Raw genomic sequence first — 26,823 nt, forward strand, 5'->3', positions numbered from 1 at the left:
TCAAGCAAAGTGGCTCTAAGGTTTTCTTTTGTGATCTGAGTTTCCATTTAGAATTGGTAAAGAAAGAAAGTCTCCTGTACCATGATCTAATTCGAGAATTATCAACAGTCATGGGGTTTATCATTGGAACCACCAAAAGGAGAAAAGAGATTTGGGCAGTGCGGGGCCAGTTACATGGGTATGCCTGATTCCAGACACAGGGTTCTCACACGGAGTGCTGACCGCGGGGTGCTGACTGCAGGAAGGAGTGACTGGAACTCACCAGAAATCCAACACCAACCCAGGTTGGCGCCTCACAGGAGTATCTGTTCCTCTTTTCAGACCTGTGCTGTCTTTGACCGCTCACCTGAAGCCTCTCTCATAAGCTGCTCGCCCAGCTCCCCTGCTCAGCCTGTGCTCACTGGGCCCCAGGCAGCCGCTGGGCTCAGGCGCTAGTGGTGTGGGGACTCCAGCTTCTCTTCCAGCTCTTTCCAGTCCAGCTGTCAGGTCAGGAAGGCTTGTTGGGGATGTATTCTGAGCTGGGTTCAGGCATCCCTTGTGAAAAGTTGGCCCCATCTTCCCTGCTAAGGTCCCACCCTTGTGGCAGGAGGGCCCACACCCGTGTTCCTGCTGTGTATGGCGGGAGGGCCCCCACACCCGTGTTTCCGCTGCGTTTGGTGGGAGGGCCCCACACCTGTGTTTCCGCTGCGTGCTGCGTGTATGCAAGTGGCCTTTCCATTCCTGGGCGACTCCCTCCCTCATCTCTGCTAAACCCCTGACAGCAGGGCCGCGACTGACCTGCCCAGCTCTTGGTGTAGATGGAGCCACACGGCCATGGGAGTGGGGGTTGGAGGGGCTCATCTGAGCAAGGGAGCTCTGGTGACAGCTCTTGGGGTTAGGTGTTTTCCAGATGGCGTCACACATGTGTGCTGAACATGGGACTTCTCAGTTGCCTTCATTTAGACCACCAACTCTTAACCTTTTTTTTTTTGTTGTTGTTGCTTTGTACTTTCTGAGGGATAGCTAAAAAGCGTAGATGAGCACCCCCATCTTATGAGTGGATAGAAAAGTGCTGGAGGCAGGGTTGGAGTCCCCTCACATTGATGCCTTCTGATCCCCCAAGGTGTCTGTGCCAGGCTAACCTCCTTGCCTGGTGCCCCCAAAGCCTTCATGGGGCAGGTGAGAGGATGGCTGAGGGCAGATTTCTTAAGGCTGCCTTACGCTCCAGTGATACCTACAGGGGATTGGGGGGGGGCACCAGCCTGGACAAGCGTCTCCATAGTATTTGGTGCCCGCTGTGTACCAACCTCCCTTGCACCTGCCTCCCCCCTTTGCCTCTGGAAGGGCACCAAGAGTTGGCAGGACTGTCAGGCATTGTCATTCTTTGTGTACACATCTGTCCCTGCAAAAACTGTGAATTGCCAGAGACTTGGATTGAAGTCTGTATCCCCAGGTCCAGTCTTGGGGACCATCAGGGCAGGGTTGGAGTCCCCGCACAGTGCCCTAAAGAGAGGAGAGGAGAAAGTACCCAATGTACTGAGCCCTAATATGAAACTAATTTATAGCTTTCATACAGAGGCTGTAACCCAATCTCAGTACAAGAATATGGGGAAGGGGGCAAGGGAGGGGAGGTAGGGTGGAGGAAGGGTGATTGGTGGGTCCACACCTAGGGTGCATCTTGGAAGGGTGCAGGTGAAGTTTACTAAGTGAAGAGTATAAGGGTTTGAACACAATAATTAAGAAAATGCTAGGAAGGCTATGTTAACCAGTTCGGTGAAAATATTTCAGACTGTATATGGAACCAGCACATTGTACCTCATGATTGCATTATTGTACACAGCTATGATCGAATAAAAAAAGAGAGAGAGAGAGAGGAGACCTGACGGTGACATTCCACCCTCCCTCGTCAAAACCTCCAGCGTCATCCCCCGCCTGCCAGGACACAGCACTGTGCCAGGATTGGGATCCAGGTCTCTGTGACCTGAAAGCTGCAAGCAGTTTTTCACTACATCGAGCTGTTTGTTTACACACAGACTAAAAAAAAATGTTGGTTTTATTGTTCAGTGATGATGGCAAGAGGGAAGGGGAGAGAGGAGTGGTGGGAACAGGGAGTGCCCTGTGGCTGCAGCAGTGGATCAGCTGTCTGAAGTGGGCGTGGCCGCGGTTTGCCATCATGGGGCTGATGTGCACACTGCGGCAGGGGACAGTGGCCAGCCATCCCTGGTGGGGCAGCTTATCAGCTTATCAACCCTCGCAGAAAGAGCTTTGGGCTGTCTGAAGTGTTGGGCGGGGTTTCTTCTCCATATTTGTCCTTTAAGAGTCTTGCAGCCAAAGCTGGGAGGACTGGTGGCGGCTCCTGCCGACCAGCGCTCGCTGCATTCAGCGTGTCACCTGCGCCTCTGTGCTTCTCTGAACAATTTCTCCTTTTCCTTCTATTCTTTTCTGCTGAACTCCTCTGTGAAATGTATGTTCTTTTGCTCTTTTGTTTGTTTTATTGTTCGGGATCTCAACTAAACCAAAACAAAAGAAAGAAGGGATTTTCACTTCCCAGTCAGTGAGTGGTTACATGGAGTGTGTTCTCAGAGGCGACCAGACGTTTGTCTGCTCTGGCCATCCAGTAACAACTCAGCAGAAGAGTGATTTTAAGACAAAATACACTGGGACAGCAACAAAACAAGGTCCTCAGTCCTACACTGTCATAAACAGTGCTTAGGCATATGTCTCCAATTATCGTGAAGTTTAAAATCGATTTCTGCATTAAAAAACAACTCTGGTGTACATCTGTCCTAGAGTTGTATACTTTAGTCTTTCAAACTCCAGCTCTTGCATAGAGCTTTCTGTGTCTTTAGAGAACCTGGAAAGTCAGACTGTAAGAAAATACATTGTGACTTCCTCTCTGCACTCAGTGTGTCCCCAGCGGCCAGACGGCCGTGCGTGTTCCATGGCCGATCACACTGAGTGCTCTGGGGCCAGGGAGTCCCCACCAAGGACACCTGTCTCTTGGAGGAAAATTGAGGGGGAGCCAGAAGCTGAAAGAGGAGAGAGTCCAGTTTCAAATGTAACTGGAGCATTTGTCAGAGGTTTCCAAACCAGTATTCTTTATTTCTAAGTTTGTTTATATGTCTAAAAACTCTGTTCTTAATGTTTTCTAAAACAAGTTCAGTTACACTGAAAGTCAGACTGGAAACCATTGCATTTATCATTACTCTGAATTTTTAAATGCCCATAGTGTTAGAGAGGATACAAATTTAATAAGGCTAATTAAGCAAATACTAATGAGTGAGCAAAAAATTTGCTCTCAATCGTACATACACATCTGGCCTCTTCTGAGTTAAAAGGTTTGGGGAAGAAGCAGTTATGTTTGAATGAGGATCTTTCCTCATTTTTAACACCCTGAATCTCAAATTTTAGAGGAGTCAGATAAACTGATGCTGACTTGTTAACCAGTGTGGAAGCCAAGTGATTTGGGCTGACCTGTCCTTGCCGTGTTTTGTCCAGTGAGCCTGCCCCTGGGACCCAGCAGCCATGGCAGCCCGGACGGAGCACCAAAGGTCCTGTCTGAGGCCGAGGAGACAGTGTCTGTCAGCAGCTGCTTCGCATCAGAAGACACGACCGAGGACTCGGGAGTGATGAGCTCCCCCTCCGATATTGTCTCTCTGGATTCTCAACATGACAGCGTGAAATCCAAAGACAAGTGGGCCACAGATCAGGAGGACTGCAGTGACCAGGACCTTGTTGGTACCCCAGAACTGGATCCCCAAAAGAGCCCCTGCTGGGAGAGGAATGGCTGTGAGAACCTGCATTTGAGGTGAGTTGTGGGACTGGCGGTAAGGGCAGCCACGTGCAGCCACATCCCTGTCCCCCAGGGTCCTCCGTAGACGTCTCCACACTCTGATGTGGGGTTTGTAATCCACAGTGTGTCTTTGTGCTGCTTATAGGGGGGCAGGTACTTGTACAGGCTGTATCTAGTGCCTCACTTGTTTTGACTCTTGACGTAAGTGGTACCATACTCCGAGTGTTCTTTCCTGCTCAACATTCTTTTTAAGATTTATCCACAATGACGCCTGGGTTGTTCATCCACGTATCTGTCCATTTTCCTTTTAATGGACATTTAGGTCATTCCAATTTTTTAGGACTTAGAAACAATGAGCAAGTTTTATATATGTCACTGTTTACATGTAGAAAGCTTTCTAGAAGAGAGATTATTAGACATCGGAAAGATTCATCTTCCACTTTGTGGAATGTTGACAAATTGCTGGCAAACACTTGTCCATTTGATAGGCCGTCTGACTGGCGCCTGCAGCCACGTCCCATCAGGCCACATACCCCCGGGTTGAAGATTAGTGACATGTTAGCTCTGCCAGTCCTTCAGGCATCAGAGGGCATCTCCTGTAGCTTCAGTTTTCAATCCTGATTAGGAGGGACTAGCATCTTGCCCTATGCCGATTAGCAGTTCTGGTCTCTTTATGAGTTGTGTTTTCACTGCCTTTGCATCATTTGCACATGGAGAGTCTCCCAAGTCTGTGGCTTAAATTCAATTTTGTTTGCTTTTACTGTACAATGATTTCCTTTTAATGTAACATCATTTAATTTTTCCTTTTTCTCCTGAAATGTATGTGATGCATGTTTAAGAGATCCTTCCTTGGCTCAGCATCCATGCTCAGTGGTTAGGGCTCTGGCCACATGCACTGGAGCTGGTGGGTTCGAACTTGGCCTGGGCTTGCTAAATAACAATGACAACAAGAACAAAAAATATTCAGGCATTGTGGTAGGTGCCTGTAGTCTCAGCTACTTGGGAGCCTGAGGCGAGAGAATCGCTTAAACCCAAGAGTTTGAGGTTGTTCTCAAAAAAAAAAAAAAGAGAGAGAGAGAGAGAAATTCTTCCCCCACCCTAAAGGATTAAAGATAGCCTGAATTTCCTGTAAAACTTTTAGTGTTATTTTCTCACGTTTGCACTCTCCCTTACTTGGGGTTTATTTTCAAATGTTGTGTGAAGAAAGAACCTATTTTTTCCCACTGATGGCTTCTTCCACCTTGGTTGTATATCAGGTTTCTGTGTGTGCATTTGTCTGTTTCAACACTTTTTCCACAACACTGGTTTATGTGTCTAACCCCCACACTGTTGTGATTCCTTTTATACTTTTACATAGAAAGACATGTTAATTCACATTAACCTGTTAATTATTTGTACCTTTTATTTTCTTGAGACTGAGTCTCACTCTATCCCCTGGGTAGAGTGCTGTGGCATCACAGCTCAGAGCAACCTCAAATACTTGGGCTGAAGTGATCCTCCTGCCTCAGCTTCCCAAGTAGCTGGGACTACAGGTGCTCACCATGACACCCAGCTATTTTTTTGGAGACAGGGATCTTGCCCTTGTTCAGGCTGATCTCAAAACTCCTGAGTTCAAGCAGTCCACTTGCCTCAGCCTCCCATAGTGCTAAGGTTACAAGCATGAGCCACCATGCCTGGTCCTATTTGTACCTTTTAGATAACTTTAAAAACTAATCAAATAACATTGTATAAAGTATAATCGAAATAAGGTAAAGTAACAAAAGAAATAGTTCATAGGTCCGTTACTGAAATGAATGCTTTTAAATTTTTCATGTTTTGTTCTGACTCTATCTGTATGAATCCCTAGCCCTTTATCTGGTTAATGCAATGGTATTGTCACTAATATTTTATTTAGTTTTCTTTGTATCTAACAGTTTACATAAACACGTTCCCACTTTATTATATGCACTCCCTAATTTTAAAGTGTAGCTCTGCAATTCTAAGGACAACACCAAGGCCAAGTTGATATTTCAGCAGAAAGGAAATTATTAAATAGAAGACAGCAAGTGGTTTCTTTCTACCTCCACTCCACGCATTATACGTATAACTGGGGTTGGGCTATGTTGTTTGCATCTGTGAGAGCAGAGAAATATTAAGGCATTTCCCTGTTATCATTTAACATAAAGAAAAATTGCTTTCTACTGAAATCTCCAGGTCTGCTCTGCTAGTTTGCAGCGGGGTTGTATATGTTTGAGCTCAGCATCTGAAACTAATCAGACACATTTAGTGCCGCACCCTTTGGGACACGGCCCATGAGACTCAGAGTTTACTCCGCTGGGCTGACCCTCGATGTGCAGTATCGGTGATTTCTATCCAAATATGGGAGTTAATGTTGACTGTGGCCACAGCCAGGATAATCATTGAGTCTTTGGAACCTGACGCTTTATCCAAACAGGGAACAGGGCATGTTTTTCTGTCCTCCTCTCTGGGGTGCCACTGAATTGGAGAGTGGTAAGGTAGGGAGTTGTCATGTGTCTACAAAATGCCTGGCGCGGCAGGACGCTGGGCACATTGCAGAGCTAAGTAGTATCGACTGTGGGAACTGCTGCTGTCGGCTTAGAGGATGGGGACAGTGCATCAAGGGTGAAGATGATCTCTGAGCCCCTCAGCCCTGCCTGTCTTCTAAGTTATTTGCCAAAGAGTTGGGATCAACTCTACCCTGTCATTTAGTGATGTTACCGGAATTTCTTTCTTCAGTAGGTCCTTGGTCTTGAGGATTCGAAGATTAAACCCACAGACCACAGACGAGTGGTAAGATAGAATTTATTAGACAGAAAGGAATGCAGAAGAGGTAAAAAGCACCAGAACTTCTGGCAGAGGAAAAGACCCTGTATCAGTGACTACAGTTATTTTTTTTTCTTTTTCATGGAATGAATATAGTTTTGGGCCTTTTTGGTTTTTGTTTAACAAGAATTAACTGACAAATTAGGCACACTCAAATTTCACCAAGGTATATTACATATTTATTTCCAAATACGTAATTGTTAACAAATTTTGGGTTTACTTAAAATCAGTGCCTGTGGTGCAAAGGAGAGGTTGCATACGTGGGTGCTCAGGGGCCAGGCGGGAGCCAGGTGAGAACGAGGGAGGACACAGGTGACAGCCTCGGGGGTGGCAGAAGCTCCTGCTGCTCACGGATTACAGACCCCAGTAGGGCAGTTTTTGAAGAGAAGAAGGAAATACAAATTAGATTTTCATGTGAATTTTAAATGTTGGCAACCAGTTAAAACATTCGAGGTGAAAGTGAGCACATGAGCAGGCTAAAAGTGGCCTGCCCCAGACCTGCACCTCCTGAGGGGAAGCCGCCTTGCTCACTCCTGCAGAGAAAACAGTATTACCCTGCTTGCCTGTTCTCTCATTTTGGGATATAGTTGCAGCTACCCTGGTAATTACTGTACTATACTGCCAGAAAAAGATCTATTTGCACATAAATTTAGGAGGGTATCATAGCTTCCCTCTTAGGCCCAGTGAGATAATAAAAGATCTTACAAATTCTGCAGCATAGAAACTGCTTTACATGCATCTTCTGTGAGACGTCTCTTGACATTCTCTGGTGAGCTTGCTGATGGCACTCCTAGGGAAATATTGTCACGTATTGAACCCGGCACACTTAGAGCCTGTACAGAGATGTGCGGCTGTTCCGCGGACAGAGAAACTGCCTCTTTTGATGGAAATTGTGCATTCCAGGGGCAAGCTTTGTGCTCACATCTGAAGTAAACCACGTTGAGAGCCCGGGCAGCAGGCGGGCAGTGGGGGCTAGAGAAGGCAGGACTGGGCTTTGGACAGACAGAGAGCTATGGCAGGATGGAGCAGGCCCACCGCAGACATTCAGCAGAACCCACGTCTGTCCTCAGGGTCGTGGCTGCACTGTGGCCACCCACACAGGAACACTGTATCAGGACTCTGAGCAGCGGTGTCCCAGGATCAGACATTAGTGATCCAGAGAAGCAGGGGACCAGAGCAGGCTTCAGACAGCCCTCACTCCCAGGGAGGATGGGCAGCATGAGCGAAGGCCAGAGAGTGTCCTCACTCAGCAGGGAGAGCTCCCTTATCACTGTGCCCCGACAAACAGGCCCCGTGGCCCCTTGATAAAGTAGGGACGCTGGGCCTAGTCCCTGAGTCCAGCCTACTGGCTGTACACTGAATAATTCTGGTTGCTACAGCTCATCCTGAGGTGGCGAGTCGTGTTTCCAGAGCCGGTGTTCACCCTACATGGTGAACCCCAACAATCCAGGGTCAGGCTGTGAGGTGCCAGACCCCAGGGGTTAAGGCACAGCAGAAGTTACCCTTTGCCAGGAGTAGTAAAGGGTACTAGGCTGGGGGCGGATGCTGACAGGTGGTGAAGCTGTGCCTGCAGTCAGATGCCTGCAGCTTGGAGCCACTGAGCGCTGCAGTAAGGGTTGTTCAGCCATCGTCTTCCGTGCTGCAGACCAGCACATCCTGCTGCCCCTGTGACCTGGGTACTCCGTGAACACTGCTGGAGAACTGTGGTAGGACCCTCCATCAGCTGAAAAGACCCAAGTATGTGAGGTCTTCATAGCCAAGTTCTGGGTTCTTGGCTATTTCTCCTTTCTCCATACCCTAAAGTTCTAAGTCATCTAGGCTTCTTTGGCTAGCATCACCTGGGTTCCTACACTGACAAGTTGGCGGCAGTGCCTTTTCCTCAAGAGCCTGCCACCTGTCCAAGGAGAGCGCACAGTCCTCTGCTGTCTTACCACGCAGCAGGCACTGCTCTGGTTTCACGCAGGTGTGTGAGGCTGAGCCCGACTGCTGCCGCCGCTGCCCCCCTAACAGCAGTACTGGGCTCCATCCAATGCCCAGGAGGCCCACGAAGAAATACATGTCTTCTAAAATTGCAGCTGGGCATGCTTAGTGTTGTATGTGCTGCAATCTGAAAAGGATATGTTGTTTAGCGAGTCATTTGATTGGGTCCAATTATAATTTTTCACTGTAAAATATGTCTGTGCCTTCACTTCAAACCTGACCTTGTTGTAAGTGGAGACCCAAACTCCCAGAGTCTTCCTCTAAACTTAGTATAGCTGGAGAACAAACTATTTAAGGAAAAATTCAGCCTAGGGGCTTACCAGGAACAAGAGAAATTGCCCATGGTGATGGCCCCTCAATCTGGGGACACCAGGAGTGGCCCTCTGCACGGTCCTGTGTGCCTCAGGCACAGCTCCTCCTTGACAGGTTGCCCTGGGCCCGCACCGATTCACAGAGCTTTTCCCGGAGGCATCTTTTTGTGTTTGGCCCTGGCCGACACGCCCAGTGGAGACCAACTGGATGTGAAAATCACCTGGGGTTACCACAGCCCACGCTCACCTCCCAGTTCAGTTTTCTTGTCAGTGACTTTGAGATACATGGTGCCTCCACTGTAGAATAGTCTCTGGCACATCCCCTGCCTTTAAAAAGGCAACTGGTACTATTATTATTGTTGATGTTGTTCATTACAACAAGTAACTGAGGAAAGGGAGAAATTTAATTTGTTGGGAATCTTCATAATTCATATTTAGTTCTGATAATATTCTTCTGTAAACTACATCTTTGTTTGAAAAGGAATAATAGATGATAGGTGAATAAATGGGGCAGGGGGAGGGAGCAGGATGGCCCCCTCCTACTTTCGGGAGTGACAGTGGGCCTAGCAGTATTTCTAAAGCCCCAAAACCGAGAGTAGTCTTGCTATAATCAGGCCGTTTATCTATTTGGGTATAAATACCATGACACTCTAAGTTCTGAAGTTGCTTTTGGGAACTTCAGCTCTGCAGGAATGCTGTAAGGAGGAAATGAGAGATTGCATGTGTGGGTTTCAGGCTTTTTTATTTTCCATTTTGACAATAGGGCCAAGTTGAACTTGTATGCAGAGCCACCACTGGTAAAGGGCAAAGGTCTGCAGTGCAGGGGGACCTCCCTATGGTGCCTGCTGCCCCCACCCTCTTGTCAGCCAGTGGTGGGAAGGGTGGCTGGAGGTGTACTTGATGAGAGGCTGTTTGTCACCTGTAGCCTGGGGCTCAGAGAGCCCATGGCAGAGAGGCTGGGAAGAAGCCCTTACCAGGGAAGCCAGCCTCTGAAGCCCCGAAACTGGAAACAGCAGGAACTCAGTGGCCACAGGAGCATTTGGAAACTCTCAGTGCCACCCGAAGTTCCTGAAACTTCCAAGTACAGCCAGCCCCTCTCATAGGCAGGTTCCACATCTATAGATTCAGCCAACCGTGGATGTAGATATTTGAAAAAATTACTTACAAAATAACAATACTACAGTGGAAATAATACAAATAAGAATATAATGTAAGAACTCTTTACTTGGCATTCAGCTTGTATTAGGAACCATAAGGAATCCAGAGATGACTTAGATTACAGTCATGCCAGGCTTAATGATGGAAATAACGTTCAGAGAAGTGAGTCATGAGGTGATTTTCTTGTGCAAATACCAGCATGTACTCACGTTGCCTGCTGCATGCTCTGCTGGGGCCAGTGCTGTGCCCTCGTTCCTGGTTGGCGCAACTGTCCTTGTGCAGCACATGACTGCAGGGCACATGCACCCACGTTGTGTGCAGACACTGTGCCACTTTGTACAGAGCTGGAGCACCCCCCATGGGGCGTGCTCGAACACACCCCCTCCCCTCAGATACCACTGCATAAGAACTTTGTGATTATACGGGCATTGAGAAACACGTTATGTGTACTAGACGCCTAGAACCCTAATGCCTTGTAACTACCTTTACACAAGAGCATTTAAGACTCACAGAAGACCTTGGAGAGCCAAACATCCAGCACATTTGACCTTGGAGATCCACACATCCAGCTCATATTTGACCTTGGACAACCAGAGTCAGCACATGTCTGACCTTGGAGAGCCACAGTGAGTGTGTGTCTGACCTTGGAGAGCCACAGTGAGCACATGTCTTACCTTGGAGAGCCAGTCAGCATACGTCTGACCTTGGAGAGCCAGTCAGCACACGTCTGACCTTGGAGAACCACAGTCAGCACATGTCTGACCTTGGAGAACCACAGTCAGCACATGTCTGACCTTGGAGAACCATAGTCATCACGTGTCTGACCTTGGAGAACCACAGTCAGTGCATGTCTGACCTTGGAGAACCACAGTCATCACATGTCTGATCTTGGAGAGCCACAGTCAGAACATGTTTGACTGCTGAGCCCTTGGCAAGGGGCTGCTCCAAACTGAAATGTGTTATCAATGTAAAATATGTCCTGAGTCTGGTACAAGAGAAATAATTTTTATATTAATTATATGTAGAAATAACTAAAGTTAAATATAATTATTTGATTTATACTAATTTTACCTATATTTTTTTTTTACTTTTAAAAAATGTGACTATGAGATTTTAAATTATATGTGAGGCTCATATTACACTGGGTACCATTGTTCCAGAACTCTGAATCTTTACACAGTCACATTTACAAACTGAATGGGGGCCGAGCATACCCATAGCACATGTGACTGTCACCAACTGCACACTTCCCCAGGCTTCTGGCTTTAGTCTATCAAGTAATCATTCCGAAATTGCAGAGGCTGATTAGGTGGTTACTAGCATTGAATTTCTACCTAAAATCAACCTCTTCTTTTTCTTCCCCCTTTTTCGTTGATTCTACCATTGTAAACATTAAATTGTCCTAGCTTCATGAAAAAGATAAAATGACTTTATGTGCAATGAACTCGTCTTACAAATTTCAGTGGAGTCAGAGTCAGCCCTTTCTCTTGTTTTCTCATAGCTAACAAAAACTTCCTGCTTCTGCTAGAAGCGGGGCGTGGGGAAGCCCAGCACCCACACGTGCCCGGCAGGTGGGAACTCCTCACCCCTGACCCCAAGCATCGCAGGGTGCTGGACTCTAGGAGGTCTGGGCTTACTCTGGTCTGAAACTTGCTAGTGCTGTGTTTGTCCCTGATAGTTTATGTGGCAGTGGCCTGAATGTTACCATGTTCTCTGCAGAATCACCAGCTCCATGTGAGAAGGTAGCTCTGGTGATAGTCACTCTGCACATGCGAGCCTGAGATCGCAATGTCTGCCTGTGTTTGTTTGCTTTTTATTGTCTTGGTCTTAAGCCCAAACAGACTGTCAGTTATCAATAAGAAACATGTCTAAAAAGTGGGGTGTGTTGGGGATGGGGCTGAAGCCCTGGAGGAAGCACATCTGTGCAGGCCACTTTACACCCACAGAGCACATGCTTCTTGCAGACGGCTGAGTCTTCTGGGTACATACCTAGGGCTAAGCCCATAGGGAAGTGTCCTCCAAACCCAGGGACAAAGTACATAAGTCTGGTGGTTTTGCAAAAAGAGAAGAATGTCTATAATCCAATACCTTTTGGAGGGAAGAAAAGCAAATATCTCTAAACCTCTTCCCTGGTAGTTCCATTGGAAAGTAAAATTGATATGTTGCCCTTGGCTTTGGCTTTTGCTAGATAATCCATTCATGAAAACATCCAGGACTCAGAACACAGCCCTGTGTTGCATCAGGAGAAGAGCAAGCTGCAGGAGCCATTTACAGGCTTCACTTCTTGCCGTCCTCAGAGATTATTTGGAGCTTGGCGGCTTCCCAAAAAACACCACACCAGGACCTGGGCTGCTATGATGGCACCCTCCCTTGCTCCTCAATACATCCAAGGCCAGGGGCTCCTAGCACTGTGTCCACTCTCTCCTCCTGGGCAAGCAGGGCCCTGAGGAGCCAGCCCCACCCTGGAGTGCCAGGGAGCAAGGCCAGGGGAGGGGCGGAGAAGGGATATACCTGCAAAGCCTGCAACGGAGGCTGCAGGGCAGGAGAGGACAGGGATAGGAGGGAGTAACCCCGAGTGTGGGAGAGTATGGGTCCCAGACTTGAGAAAGCTGGCCTGGACTAGAGGACAGTTGGAAACCAGCTAAGATGCAGCCTTGGGCCCCCAGGACTGGGCTCTTGTTGGGTACCACAGGGCAGCTGAGGCCTGCGTCCAGTAGGAGGAAGATTTCAAAAGGCTGGCACGGGTCAGACCTTACCACACTGTTCCATTTACGTTTGTCAGGGGGATGCCACACACTGGACCTACCAAGGCATGTGACAGCAAAATTAAGTACATGCTGTGCACACTGTGAGAAAACTGCAAACTTCTTTGCAAAAAATAATTCCTAGTAACTAGAGGGCAAAAATATTCTTTTAAATTTTGATTATTAAAAATTCACTTTATCGGTTTGATGCCTGTAGCTCAGCAGCTAAGGTGCCGACCACATACACCGGGGCTGGCAGGTTTGAACCCAGGCCAGGCCTGCCAAACAAGGACAACTACAAAAAAAAATAGGGCATTGTGGTGGGCACCTGTAGTCCCAGCTACTCGGCAGGCTGAGGCAAGAGAATTGCTTAAGCCCTAGAATTTGAGGTTGCTGTGAGCTGTGACACTAGGGCACTCTACATAGTGAGATTCTGTCTCAAAAAAAAAAAAAAATTGCTTTATCATTCAAGCTAGATTGTACTAAAGCACCATTCTAAAGAAAAAGGATAAAACACTCTTACCCTGGTTTATCTTTTGCAGGAAAATCACACTGGCTGGTTAACTGTCTGGATTTCTTTTTTTTTTTTTTTTTGCTAAAGAAACATTTTGGAGGCCGGTAGTCTTAGTAACTCTCTCTCTCTCTTTTTTAAATTTTAAGTTACAATGAGGGTACAAACAACCAGGTCACAATATTTGAATTTGTTAAAGAGAGTCCCTCTTGTGCTTGTGTCCCACGCCCAAAAGGTGTGTCATACACCTGCCGTCTGGATTTCGGTCTCACCCCTGCCTATAAGGATTTGCTATTTTTATATCATCAGAATAATCCTGTACATGTGCGTTGACTTCCTCACCCAACGTGCCCGCTTAAACATGGATTCATGTTTCTGTGTAACATTTGTGACACCACAGACACTGATTTTAATGCCCCTTGACGTTCACACCGAAACTTGTAGAGTCCTTTACGTGAACACGATGAACACTCTTGTGTTTATATTTTTCCTTGTTTTGAATTACTTCCTAAAAGCAAATTATTAAAAGACAGATTGATGGGCCAAAATTCTTAGAAAGATAAAGTGACTTTTATCTACTTCTTGGTGTGTGTTTTCACATTGTCTTCCAGTTAAAACCAGGAGCAGCAAGTGTGGGTGATACGGACTCATCTCCTCTTCATCAGCTTGGTGGGATTTTTTTTTTTACTAGTTTAACATTTACAAAATGGTAGCATCAGTGGAACTTTTATCTTACATAATATTTTTTAATTTTTATTGATACTGTGTTCATTGTCTCCTAGAGTGATGTGCTCTTGCGTACTCTGAAGTAAAAATACTTACATGATTTTCTTTGGCTGAGATTTTTAAGCCTCTTAAACTTATAAGCATTTAAAGAGAGTTTCCCATTTCAAATTGTTACTTTATATAACACTTTCCATTTTTTCTCTGCCATACGTTTTATTAAGTACATAAATTGAAGTGTATTTAAACCATCACATTTCATGAAAGAAAAAAACACTTTAGTAAAGTGCATTCAGATAATTAAAGTCCTTGGCAAAAGCAGAAGAGAGACAGCCGAGGACCTCTCATGGTCCTTATTAATCGGTCCACATGCACACACATCTCCAGCCAGAGGCCTTTGTCTGGGTTGTCAGAGGACATTAGCTGAGACTAATCTGCAAGCCACTTCCTGGCTCCCAAATGGACATAGTCACCAAGCAAGAAAGACTCATTTATCAGAATAAAAACTTTGCTACGTGAGGATTGTACAAAACTTATTTCATGCATCATTATCTGGGCCTGATTAGCAATGATGGAGATTGGTCCTCAATTTGAACAAACAGTGGAAAACAAAGTTGAAAACAAACCTTCAGCTTTCACTGAAGATAGACAATTGCCATAGACATGTCTCTGTGTTTTCTGCACAATAGGAAAATAGAGGCAAGAGCCCCTTGCAAAGACAGCTTTCAAATTGTTTTGGCAGCAGCTGTCTCACAGATCCCATTGTTCCCGTGACACAAATCAGGCAAGATCCGGCTCTCCTGACCAGGCAGGTCAGCGTCCTCCTGGACGCCCTGTGCCGTGGGGGCCACGTGTGCCTCTTGGCCTCAGTCGAGACTGGTCTTCCCGAGCTCGGAAGCAGATGCCAGTGCGGCCTGGGCAGCTCTGCCAGTTCCTCTGAGAAGTTTTCTCTCTGTACAAGGACAATAGCAACACCACCAGACAAGTCGCCTATGAGAGTTGTAATGAGATCACTTGTGCAAAAGAGCCCTGTCCAGAGCCTGGCCGGACGGTCTCCTAGCAGACCCTGCTTCTGGGAGCTTCCTCCTGTGGGGTCTGATAGGAGGCAGTGGGATGTGCACAGGGCTGAGAGTGGGTGAGGTTATTGCATTTCTGTGGTATGATGTTTGTTGTCACCATCCCTGCTGTCTTTTTGTTCCCAGTTAAAGATCCCAGGGAGCACAGCTCTGCAGGTGGCATGTTCAGGCCCCCAAGGCACTATCCCCTCTATCACCAACCCCAGGCAAGGATTAAGTCAAAGTAAAGCTATAGAAAAGGAAAATACTGGAGAATCTGTAAGAGCCATTCACTGCAGAAGAGTGAAACATCTCTCCTTTTCTGAACCTAGCAGGGCAGGTCACTGCTAGGGAGGGCACAGGTGGAGCCTGAGCTGATAAAGTGGGTAAGACTTCTGAGAACACTCTCCACACAGCCCTGCACGCCTCTCCCCAAGGGCATCCTCTGCCCCTCATTACTGGGCCCCTAGGGGCAGTGCATGCAAACTCCCTGCGTGCTCAGGAGCAGCTTGCTGTGCGCCGTCGCGGGGTGAGGTGGGGCATGTGCGCGTGGGTGAGCTTAGTCTCTGCGTGGCCTCACCCCTTCTTGCCAGGCGAAGGTGCAGGTAACTGGTGTACTGCACTGCAGACACAGGCATGTCCTGTGTTCTCATAAACTTGTCTCTGTGCAGTGGGATTCAAACTTGGATCTTCAGAGCAAATGAGAGCTGTGTGTGGTTTGAGTGTTGCTAACACCTGGGGTTCCCATACACACCATGTATCACATGCACACCACTTACACACACTCACCACGCCCGTGCACACACACTGTGCTCAGTAGCTCTGAGGACAGCAGCGGTCCAGTGAGTATGTGATTGCGGGAATTTTAATGTATGCCATTTCATGCATAGATATTTCTGGAACTATGTACATTAAATCGATAATCAGAGAAATGAGTGTTCTGCTTTCCTCTTTGGTTTTCCCTAGAACTGAAAAGGCTGCCTCTGCCTCAAAGGATGATGAAGACCTGTTCACCGGACAGTTCCATGAAACCCTTGCAGAGCTGGATGGAGACTTGGAAGGTAAGAGCCCCGAGCTGCTACTTCAGTGTCATGCTGTGTGACAGTAGAGGTCACAGCATCTACATGTGTGTGACTATGTGCGAAGTCTTCAGAAGGAAACACGACTTGGTTTAGAGAAAGCCCAGACTCAAGGGCCGAGCTCTCGGGTGACCTCAGTTCCTGCCGTCTTCTCATTCTGGCTGCAGCAGAGCTGTGGAAATGTGTAGACAGCTGCTTACCGTGTGCTCCGCATAATACTAATTTTGTACATTAAAAAGCACTGCGCACACGTTATAGGGGAGCAAAAGATGGCCCCAGGGTAAGCAGGTTTCCTCACTCAGACTTGCACCTCTTCCTCGCTAACATCTGACCTGTCTCACAATGAGAGGTGCTCCCCTTCACCCACAGTGCACGCCTTGTAACGCATCGTCTCGTGGTGCTGTTATTCTGCCGACATATAATGAGGGAATAATACTAGAAGGCCCAGGCAGATGCAATCGTTTCAGTTAACAAGAGGGTCTCTCAGACAAAGGAGTTATGTTCTCTGAGGCACATACTGAAAATAAACTAGAAATTAGATATTTGTCATCCATAAAACAAAACAAAAAGGAGGTCAAGGAGGAAGAAACAGACTATAAAACTGATCAGTAGTTTTTTCTGACTCACTGTTCAGTTTCCGGTCCCCAGACTATGTGGCTGGCAGAGCTGAGGAATCTGGATGGGCCTGCCTGTGTCCCCCAGGCTCTGACCACACAGCCTCATCCCCAGTCAGCACTCAGAAGCACCGCGGTAATTCCCAGGCACTGAGGACTTAGTCATCCACCTCCTCAGGGAGTTAAAGCTGGAGGAGGTGGTGCTGCATTGCTGGTGGGCCTGAGAGTCCTGGAGGTCAAAACCCAAAATTCACTTTCACATTCCTTTGTTGAGAAGTTTTCTAGCGGCTTGGATCCAGAAATCTATTTCTTAAATGGAGAATGTTGGCCAAATTTTGTAACTGGATCCCTTACCTTGAAACACTGTGGCTCTGAAGAGTTCCTGTGTTGAGTGATGAAAGTTGAGATCCTGGCCCCAGGCATGTTATGTAGATTAAAACTAAAATAACATTCTAAAATGTTATTAGGAGAAGATTCTAAAATGCATGTAAACAACTTAGTCCCGGGTACCCTCCGGGAGATCAAAGTCAGGGCTGCAATTAGAGTGAGTAACTGGTGGAGAACCCGGCAGACGCTGCCAGTCTGTCACTGGTGTTTGTCCTTCTTTGCAGAAATGGAAGAGAGTTATGAGACGGACACCAGCTCCCTGACCAGCTCCATGCCTGGCATGTCCAGCCTCTGCACACAAGATGCCGTGAGCCCCCAAAGCAACGCAGACACCATCCCAGTAACATTCATCGGGGAGGTTTCAGACGATCCTGAGGATTTGGGGTCTTTTTCCAATAAAAACAACAATGCTGGTTCTTCTGACACAGAAGATGCTGTGGGCAGGAGAGCCCACCTGGTACCACCTCAGGCTGGGCCCAACCAGCACCATGGGACAAGAGAGGATGCAGCTGCCCACTGCCCTCCCTCTCGCAACGTGGGAAGAGGAGCACATTTGGGCTCATCCAACACCTGCATGGACAGGAACTCGCTGGAAACGGGGCCCAAGGTGACTGCGTTTGCTTCAGATGCTCACAGAGAAGATCTTGCAGACACAAAGGGGCGAGATGCATGGCGTGGCTGTCCCTCCAGGGAGAAGGCGCAGGCTGTGCAGAAGGCCAGCACCCTGTCCACGAATGAAAAGGGCGACAGGGACAAAGGTGCTGTCTCGGCAACCCCATCCTGGTGTCAGCGAGGCCAAAACCCAGCTGGTAGTTATGGCCTTAAGTACGGCCTCACGACATACAAAATTGTTCCTCCAAAGTCAGAGATGAGGCATTATGATAGAGGCGTGTCCCTTTCCACAGGCGCCATTGAGATCGATGAGCTGGGGAACCTGGTGAGCACCCCGGCCAGCAGGACCATCACCCTGCTGTCAACCCATCTTGAAGCAGAAACTCAACCCATTGAGACAGTCAAGGAGTTCTGGAGGCGCAGCTCTATGGAGAAGCCCTTGGCCCATGGGCCCCCCACCACCCCTGCACCTTCCAGGATTCAGCAGGTGGAGAGTGAGCCCCATGCAGACCCCACACCGGCATCAACCCCGCACCTGTCTGCCCACCAAGAGAGTGGAAGTCACCGGGAGGAGGGGAGCAGTTGGCCACCTACGGCAGTCGCCTCTCATTCGAAAGTGCCGGCAGCCCACGCCACAGAAGTCTCGTTTCTCAAGCCTCACAGAAGGACGTCCAGCCAGTATGTGGCCTCTGCTATTGCCAAGAGGATAGGACCCCTGAAGGCCCACCCCAACATGGTGGGGTGCGATCACGACCAGAAGGGTTATGTAGGCAGGATGCCCATGCCCACTGGACAGCCTCTCGGCGGGAAGGGCAGTATGGCCTCCAGCCTGCGTTCAGAGACACAAGGACGCAATGGTGGTGCACAGCAGCCCTGCGCCACCCTTCCCAACAGCCCTGGGGAGGTGCCGGCAGTGGGAGCCCATCCTAGAGGGGAGGCCAGTGGCCCATGTGGAAAGTTGTCTGCTCAGGACTGTCCTGCTGGCATCCACAAAAGCTCTAATTTCCCACCATTCACATCTTCCCAGAGGTGTCATGTTTCTGTGGGACAAAGCTGTGGTTTCAGTGGAAAGCAAAGCACAGAGAACCAGGAGACGGGCTCAGTGTGTGACCCTAAATGTCCCCTGGACAGGACAGATCCGCACCCTGCACACTCAGCAGACACTCGGGCCCCAGGCAGAGTGCTGGTGAATGGCTCTGCGTGGGCCCCTGGCAGCAGCAAGCCTCCTCGCTCTCCCGAAGAGTCTGGCACCAACAGCCGCATTATTCTAGAAAAAGAGGAAAAGCCCAGTTTGTTCTCTGCAGATGAACGTGAAGCAGACAGTACTTTGTCATCCATTTTTGGGCCAAAGAAAAAATTCAGACCTGTTGTCCAGAGGCCAGTCCCAAAAGACACCTCCCTGCACACCTCGCTGATGGAAGCCATCCACTCCGCAGGCGGGAAGGACAGACTCCGCAAGGTGAGCACGGCAGCCTGTGGAGCACCCTTCCGGGAGGTCTGGTCAGACCTTGCACGCCTCTCCACTCAGGTGCTCTGGGCCCAGACTCTTAGAATAGGATCAGATGGGCCAAGGATAACAAGCGGTCGACACAGGTTCCATCCCAACTCGACGCTCTGTCAGTGCCTGCATTCAGCCTGGCACCCCTGTGGGAAAGATGTTGGCCAATATTGCCCGTCCACTGGGCCAGAGGAGTGGAGAGGCTGGGGTGTGGGGCTGTGCGGGCACTGGTCCCGGCATGCTGGAGTGGGCAAGTGAAGAGTGCAGGAAGGCCTCTCCCTCCCCGTGCATTTGTGCAGTAGTGTGCTATCATTCTTCAGTGGCCCAAGAGCGTTTCACGACACTCCTCGCACTTAACACATTGCCACTGTTGTGTCATTTAAACGCTGCACCAACACTGATGAGCAGAGAGTTCCTGTCTTTTGCAGATGGGGAAACCGAATCATAGGAATGTAAAGGGTCTAATGTCACACACTAGTTAATGGGGAGCCCAGAGTCTCATCCAGGTCTGCAAGACTTAAGCTCACATATCAGCTCTGAAAAACCAAGGGGACTCTGGAAAACCAAGGGGACTAATAGGGATGATCCCACACAAATAGCCTTGGTCCTTGTACACACCTCTTGACAGCCAGGGACTGTAAAATTGATCCCATGGGCCTTAACTGCTGTGAATTGCTTTCCTTTTGAGCTGTTTAGCATTAGCATTTCTCCATCTTCTGCATGAAATGTCTTCACACTATTAATACTGCAGACTGCAGAGCACGCCTTGGAGGGCCGGCCGAAGAAGCCGTCCTACACTGAGTCAGAGAGTGAGCGGTCCGCGCTGCTGGCAGCCATCCGCGGGCACAGCGGGGCCTGCAGCCTGAGGAAGGTAAGAGGAGACTGTCAGAGGCACCAGTGCACCCAGCCCCAGCCCCCTCTCCCCCGGGACCTGGGTGGGTGCTGTACAAGGTTCAGTTACTCTGGGTGTATGGAAGAGCATCTTCATATCTGTTGTCCCAGCCTGCCTGGGACATTGGCCTTGTAGCTACTGCAAAGGATAAGTGAGTGCTCCTATCACACTCCCACTCTGTTCTGAAGGGTGCGATTCCCTCCTGAACCTGGAACTGGGCATTTCAGCAAATTCACTCAACACCCAGCGTTGCTTCTAGGCCTAGACAGCCAGCTATGTAGCCAGCCACACACTTGCTGGAATGAAGCTGCCGTGTTAATAGTACTGGTTTCCACACACCCTTGGGAGCCAGCGTGGCCTGAAGTAGAGGCAGAGTGCAGCTGCCACAGAGATTGAGGAACAGGGCTTGAACATTCCTCACTAGAACTTGAGTATGTGTTCTGCCCTCAGCAGCTGGTGGAGTGTGCATGTCCAGCCTCGGTTTCTATCCTCACATGCCAGAAAAGTTGCAAGATCAGAGAGTTCTCAGTAAGGGGCTGCCAAATTCCGGTCCCTGTGATCAGTGGTTTGACTGCCGACCAAGCACAGGGCAAATAGCTCAGCCATGGAACAGACAAACTTCCCTGGCTTGTTGCAAAAGAACTGTTTCACGTCCAAGGCTAAGATGACCAGCTGTGCCCTGCCCTCTCAGAAAGGACCTTTGGGGACATCATCACTGCCTTAGTCTTTGGGGTGCCATAACAGAATCTGTAGACAGGGTAGCATATAAAGAATATGAATTTATTTCTCAGAGTTCTGGAGGCTGGGAGCCCAAGCTCAGGGCACCAGCCAGTGGCGTCCCGTGAGGCCATGGCTTCCAGTTCATGGGCAGCACCTTCTCTCTGAGCCCTGACACGGTGTAAGGGACAGGGAGCTGTCTGGGTCCTTTTCGTTGCATGTTGTAAGGGCACTAATCCCATCCTTGAGGGCTCCACCCTCAGGATCTAATCACCTCCCCAAGTGCTTACCTTGCCCATCACCTTGGGCATCAGGACTGCACGTGTGTGTTGGGAGGCGTGAGCATTCCCGCTGCTGCAGCCATTTAACTATCTCTTTGGCAGGTGTCATCCTTCACCTCTGAGGAGCTCCGAAGCTTCCGAAATGCCACGCTGTCTGCGCAGAGCATGGAAAATCCTCCGCAAAATGACCTCGGCCTTGTGCCCCCACCAGCTGTGCCCCCTTCACCCCCGCCAGCCTCCCAGGCTTTGTCCACATCTAGGACGGCTTCCAGATTCAACATGGGCACCCTCGGCAACCCAGTGGACGCCAGGCAAGCCTTGATGGATGCCATCCGCTCTGGCACAGGGGCTGCGAGATTGAGAAAGGTGATGGTGCCTGTGTGCGGGGGCCGGGGGTGCTGAGGGAGCGCCAGGTGGTGCAGCTCAGATCCAGGAGTGCACCCGCCCATGACGGGAGCAGGGCACAGGCGGGTAGGGTGCAATGGGATGAGGTAGGGGAGCTGGTGGCACTGCGTCCCTCACACATGCCAGAGACACATGCAGGTTCTGTTCTGCAGGTGACAAAGTCAGCCTCCGCATGGTAGGTGCCCACCCCGGTCCTCAGCTCCTGGGTGACAGAAGGGGAATCTGAGCCAGGCACCTGCAGCTGTGCTGTGCCAGGGACCTTATGGACAGTCTGTGCAGCGCACGCTGCAGATGCAAAGGCCCTCGCTGTCCTTCCGTTCCTCCCCCGTGCATGTTGCCAGGCCACTTGTGAGCCCGAGTCCCACGGCAGAGCTGGTGCTTCCTGGTTCCTTCTGTGCAGTTGCACACTGGTCTGCGCCTGGTCCCTAAGTGTGGAGAGTCTGTGTCCCCTGCATTGGGATCCCCACGTTAAAAGGACACTTGGACCCAGTGGCTTCTGAGACCTGGTTAAGCTCCAGCATGACTCAATGGGTGGCCTAGCCCTCTGTTGTTGCGGGTTTGGGGAGCTAAGCTAATGATGGGGAGGCAGCGAGAGCCTGCTTTCTGACAGATTGTTTCCAGCCCCCTAGAACTTGCCTTGGTGTGGGAGTGAAGTGTACACAGCTGTGAGTGTGGCTCTGAGCAGGGACCTGAGGCATCACCCGGGGCCAGCAGGTCGTCCAGTGCACAGCCTTACCCTGGATGGCGGAACATGACTATCCTTAGCCACAGAGGAGGGATGGTGGCAAATGTCACACTGTCTCCTTGGGAGACGGTGGGGGACAATTAAAATTTTTTGAGAGCTTTTGACATTATTTATGCTGTTGTATTTTTATGGAATGTATGTGTTGATGAATTTATGTACTTAGGTACAATGAGGGGGAAATGAGGAAGTTGGGGCAAATGGCTCAAAAGCGTCCTGAGAGCACAGGTCTGAGGGACATGGCTGCGGGGCGTTCTCTGTGCCCCAAACATGGGGCAGTAGCAAATTTCAAGGGCTGGACGGCTCAAAGCCTTTCTGGAGACGTCAGAAGCAACATGGTCCCCATCAACTTCGATGGCCTGGTGGGTCCCCAGGCGTGTTTCTGAGTCTAATGCTGTATGTCACTATGAAGTCTGCAGGACACCTGCGTCCTGGGTCAGTTTTCAGGGGTCTGAGCCTATGAAGGTGCAACCTTCACAGGTTTTCTCAGTAGCTTCGCAGGAAGGTTGCGACGTGGTCTTTCCCTTCAGCCACTGCTGCACTTTGAGTGGCACTGAATGGAATCGTGTGAAGACCAGGACCGCACTCCCTACCAGGGGTCCTCAAACTGCGGCCCGCGGCCACATGAGGCGGTGTGATTGTATTTGTTCCCATTTTGTTGTTTTACTTCAAAATAAGATATGTGCAGTGTGCATAGTAATTTGTTTATAGTTTTTTTTTTTTAACTATAGTCTGGCCCTCCAACGGTCTGAGGGACAGTGAACTGGCCCCCTGTTTAAAAAGTTTGAGGACCCCTGCTTGCTCTGCAGACTTTGTCCCGCAACCATTTCCTGGATTCGTGGATCTTTTTCCTCTCTTCTCCTTGCCTGGTGGGGCTTAAGCCTTGCTATTAAGGATTTCTTCCTCTAGAAATGCCTTCCTCCACTTTCCAGAAGGAAAAAAACAAAAAATTTGGCAATAGTCTGAGAGAATAGAGGAAGGTATGCTGGGGAAGGAAGGTGGGGAGAGCTGTGCAGGCAGCGGGGACAGGGCCGTGCTGATGGGGAGGCAGTGCCCGGGACATGTGCGTGCTTGCAGGAAAGTTCACTACAGCCATAAAGTGCTGGCCAGGATGGGAACCTGTGTGCTGAGTGACAAGGGTTACTGAGCCCAACATTGGAGACCATGTCCCCATAACTCTTACAATTCTCCTTTGCCCGGTGACCCCCTACTTGCATGCTTTATCACAGAATTACCTGAAAAAAGTTTGACCCAGGAGGTCGGGGACTGAGTGGTCTCCTCGCCCCTCAGTCTCTGTTCAGCGTCTCCCAGGGATGCGCAGGTACAGCGGGGCTGATGTGGCCTCATGTGTAACCGATGGTTCTTCTCTGGGTGTCGGCCTGACTTCCTTCCTGGCGGCCTGCCTTGTCTGCTCACTTGGGTTGAGCAGTGGACCTGTGGCATCAGGGAAACTTATGCAGTTCAGGCAATACATTATAATTTTTCTAACCAGCTCCGTTAGATGGCACTTCTCTGCTATGCGTGGACCATGGAGCTTTATGCTGTTTTTGTAGAAATAAACTTTGGTGGATTTTATAGCATTTGAACATCAAATTATGTAAGCTTTGCTTCTCACTATTTCTGTAGCTTCCTATACTTCTTGGACTTTTAGAGCTGTGCTACCCCTGAGGAATGCAATAAATGCAGGAGCTCTGCGACCCCTGCAGTGTCGGTTGGATTCTCCGTAGACGCTCAGCAGATGAAGAATTTCCTCGGTCTCGGGGATCCCCGAGGCTGCTGTGAGGGCTGCAAGGTGGGAGGCCATAGGCCACTGTTTCTCTGACCAGCACAGTTCCCTCCTTTCACTGAGGTGCCTGGTTATTCCGCAGAGGTTTTCCAGGACACGGCGCTTCTAGTTCTAAAAACCAGGACAGTGTGGGCAGACTGGAGTGGTGGCTGCCCCCCCATAACGTGCACACATGGTTTGTGTTGGCGTAGTGCTGCCGGTGAGGACACACAAAAGGGGGCATGTGATGCAGAGGAATGATCACCTTAGCAGTGACTTTGCCGCTTTTCAAGGCAATTCCTATTTCATCTGCCTTCTGCTTTCATCATCCCATCTCTGCCTCAGTGTCTGTGGCTGTCAGAGAAGCTTCCAGCTCCAAATAAGGGCACGTGTAGCTCTGCTGTCCATCCCCCAGAACCTCCACTCCCCCGGAGCCCCGCGCAGACCCACTCAGTTCTTCTCCCTCAGCCCCGCAGTCCCGTTACTGGTGGGACAGCACTGACCGCCAGTGTTGATCTGTTCTGGATGACGCATTATTTTAGAGTGCCTGGAGTGTGGGCCAAGCTGCCTATTCAGGCGCATTTCCTAGGAACTGAGGGGCCCAGGCACCCTAGGAGCCACACGCAGTGGGGGATTGGCTAAAGCTGGACAGTGTGCTTGCTGCCACCATCCTGTTCTTCCTCAGAAAGCTTCAGGCAGCTCTGGTCACAGCATCATGTAATTCTTCCTTCATCGTGCAAACCCCAGCTCTGATTTCTCTCAACACTGTTGTGATTTTGCCCAATGCCTCCCTTCCTTTCCAGGCCTCCAGGTTGTGAGTCTTGCCCCTTGTATCACCAGCACCTCACATAGTTCCCCGGCACAGCGTGGGTGTTCCAGGGTAGTTTATTGGAAGGAGAGGCGGGGAGAGAGCACATGCAAGCCCAGGCTTTGTGTGTGTGCTGCACAACCAGTGCACCTGCAGGCCCGCTACCTCAGTGTCCGTGTACACATTAACACAATTGTTTCATGATCATTATAAAGTTTTGCCAAGAACCCACCTTCCTTTCTCCTTGGAAATAAGATGAGATTTTGCACATCTCTAGGCTTCCGCCATGGGCCCCATGCCACTCTTCAGTGCCTGGGATCAAATCTGTCCAGGCTGGAAGACAGGAACTTAAACAGAAATGGTGGTGCTTTCATACAATTTCTTTGCTTCCCCCAAACACCATTTCCCTATCACCACTGCACATTTTACCTTTTTCCATATGAAGCTTATTTTTCTTGGCAGGCAAGGAAGCAAACTCAAACTTGAGCCTTATTCCTTCTTCGATTTTTCTTTTTGTTCAACCAAAATAAAAAGAGGATCTTTAGGAAGCCTGACCCCTTTTATATGCCAGGGGACTTCTGGGTGCGATGCTTCCAAGCTGTGCCCTGTGGCCTGTCCTCCACGGACAGGTACCCACCCTCCTCCCTGTTAGGTCAGACCCATCCTGGTAGGCTGGTAAGGGCAGCAGAGCTATCTGTTTCCTCAGTTTAGATGTCAGGCACTTAGCAGCATGGCTCTTTAGGGCAGCATTCCTGGTGTCAGGATAGGTCTGTGCTGCTGTGGGGCTTGGTGGCATCACCAACCTCTTTTTGTTGAGTCGTTGCCTGGCCAGATCTTTTCAGGGCTCTCCTTTTGCAATTTCCTTTTTTATGCCAAATTTCAGAACTGTTCCTTTTCCCTCTTTCTTAAATTACTAAGACCTGGATTCAGCTGCCCTGTTGGTGTTGGTGGTGAGCATGCCCTCCAGTGTTCAGCACGGCCACCAGCCCAGATACTCACCAGCACTGACCCCCAGGTGCCAGGCCGTTCCTTATCAGGGCCACTACTGTGAGGGCAGAAGATGCTTGGCCCCTCTCTTAATCACTGTCTAACCTTTCACCTCCCCACCAGCCCAGACTCCTGCTCATCCTTGGGTGCCCTGAGAGGTTTGCCCTAGTAGCTCATAACAGCATCTGAAAAGAGACCTAACCCAGTATGCTGGGCTTTAGGAGAGCCAAGGGTTCCCAAGCAGTCGACTGTCCCATCCCCAGACCTTCATCAGAGCCATTATTAAGCCCAGCCATGTGGGAGGCACACTGCAAGCCCTATGCTCCACTGAGCCTGCACAGAGGGGTTCTGAGCTGCCCCCTTGGAAACGGCACTGTGAACACCGTCACGCCCATTTCACAGGAAGTAGGGGCCAGAGGGAGGAGCAGCTCTGCAGGACCACCCCGCCAGGATACAGATCCGCATGCCAGAGTGTGTACTCATAACTGTTATGCACATGTTCTTGTTTTAAATCCAGGTGGATTTGTGGTTTCTTTCGTCAGAAATTCAAAGCCATCTGCTAGGAAGTCCAGCTACGCCTCACAACTATCTCTTGCTCTGACTCTGATAAATTCAGTTTAAAAGCAAAGCCCATTTTGTCACTCCTGTTTTATAAAGGACTTTTTCCATCATTTTTAATGAAAAATGTCAAAAATAATGAAAAGTTGATAGCGGAAAGGGTACAGTAAACACCCTTACGTCTACCCCCAGGAAGAGTTTATAATAACTTCTTGTTATACTGGTTTGATCCCATATCTGCTGACCCATCCGCCCCTCTGCCCACCCACGCAAAGCTTTATTTCCTACATATTTGAAGTACAATTTAAGCATTAATATACTTTACTCCTGAGTAATTTAGTATGCATGTTACTAGAGTTTAGTATTTTGTAGTTGACACTGAGACAGATTTATAGACAGTG

The 26,823-nt window shown here is 49.3% G+C and overlaps 1 protein-coding gene across 10 annotated transcripts in view; it reads left to right on the forward strand.

The window, feature by feature from the left end:
• Positions 1-26,823, forward strand: part of COBL (cordon-bleu WH2 repeat protein) — a 288,304-nt gene that overhangs the window by 253,592 nt on the left and 7,889 nt on the right. For all 10 annotated transcript variants that reach the window (XM_053609595.1, XM_053609596.1, XM_053609587.1 and 7 more), the window contains 5 exons: positions 3,478-3,787; positions 16,044-16,138; positions 17,382-19,228; positions 20,019-20,138; positions 21,260-21,523. In XM_053609595.1, the coding sequence (XP_053465570.1) occupies positions 3,478-3,787; positions 16,044-16,138; positions 17,382-19,228; positions 20,019-20,138; positions 21,260-21,523 (2,636 nt within the window). The remainder of the gene's footprint in view (positions 1-3,477; positions 3,788-16,043; positions 16,139-17,381; positions 19,229-20,018; positions 20,139-21,259; positions 21,524-26,823) is intronic.

This window comes from Nycticebus coucang, chromosome 11 (genome assembly GCF_027406575.1).
Source record: "Nycticebus coucang isolate mNycCou1 chromosome 11, mNycCou1.pri, whole genome shotgun sequence".
Lineage (NCBI taxonomy): Eukaryota > Metazoa > Chordata > Mammalia > Primates > Lorisidae > Nycticebus > Nycticebus coucang.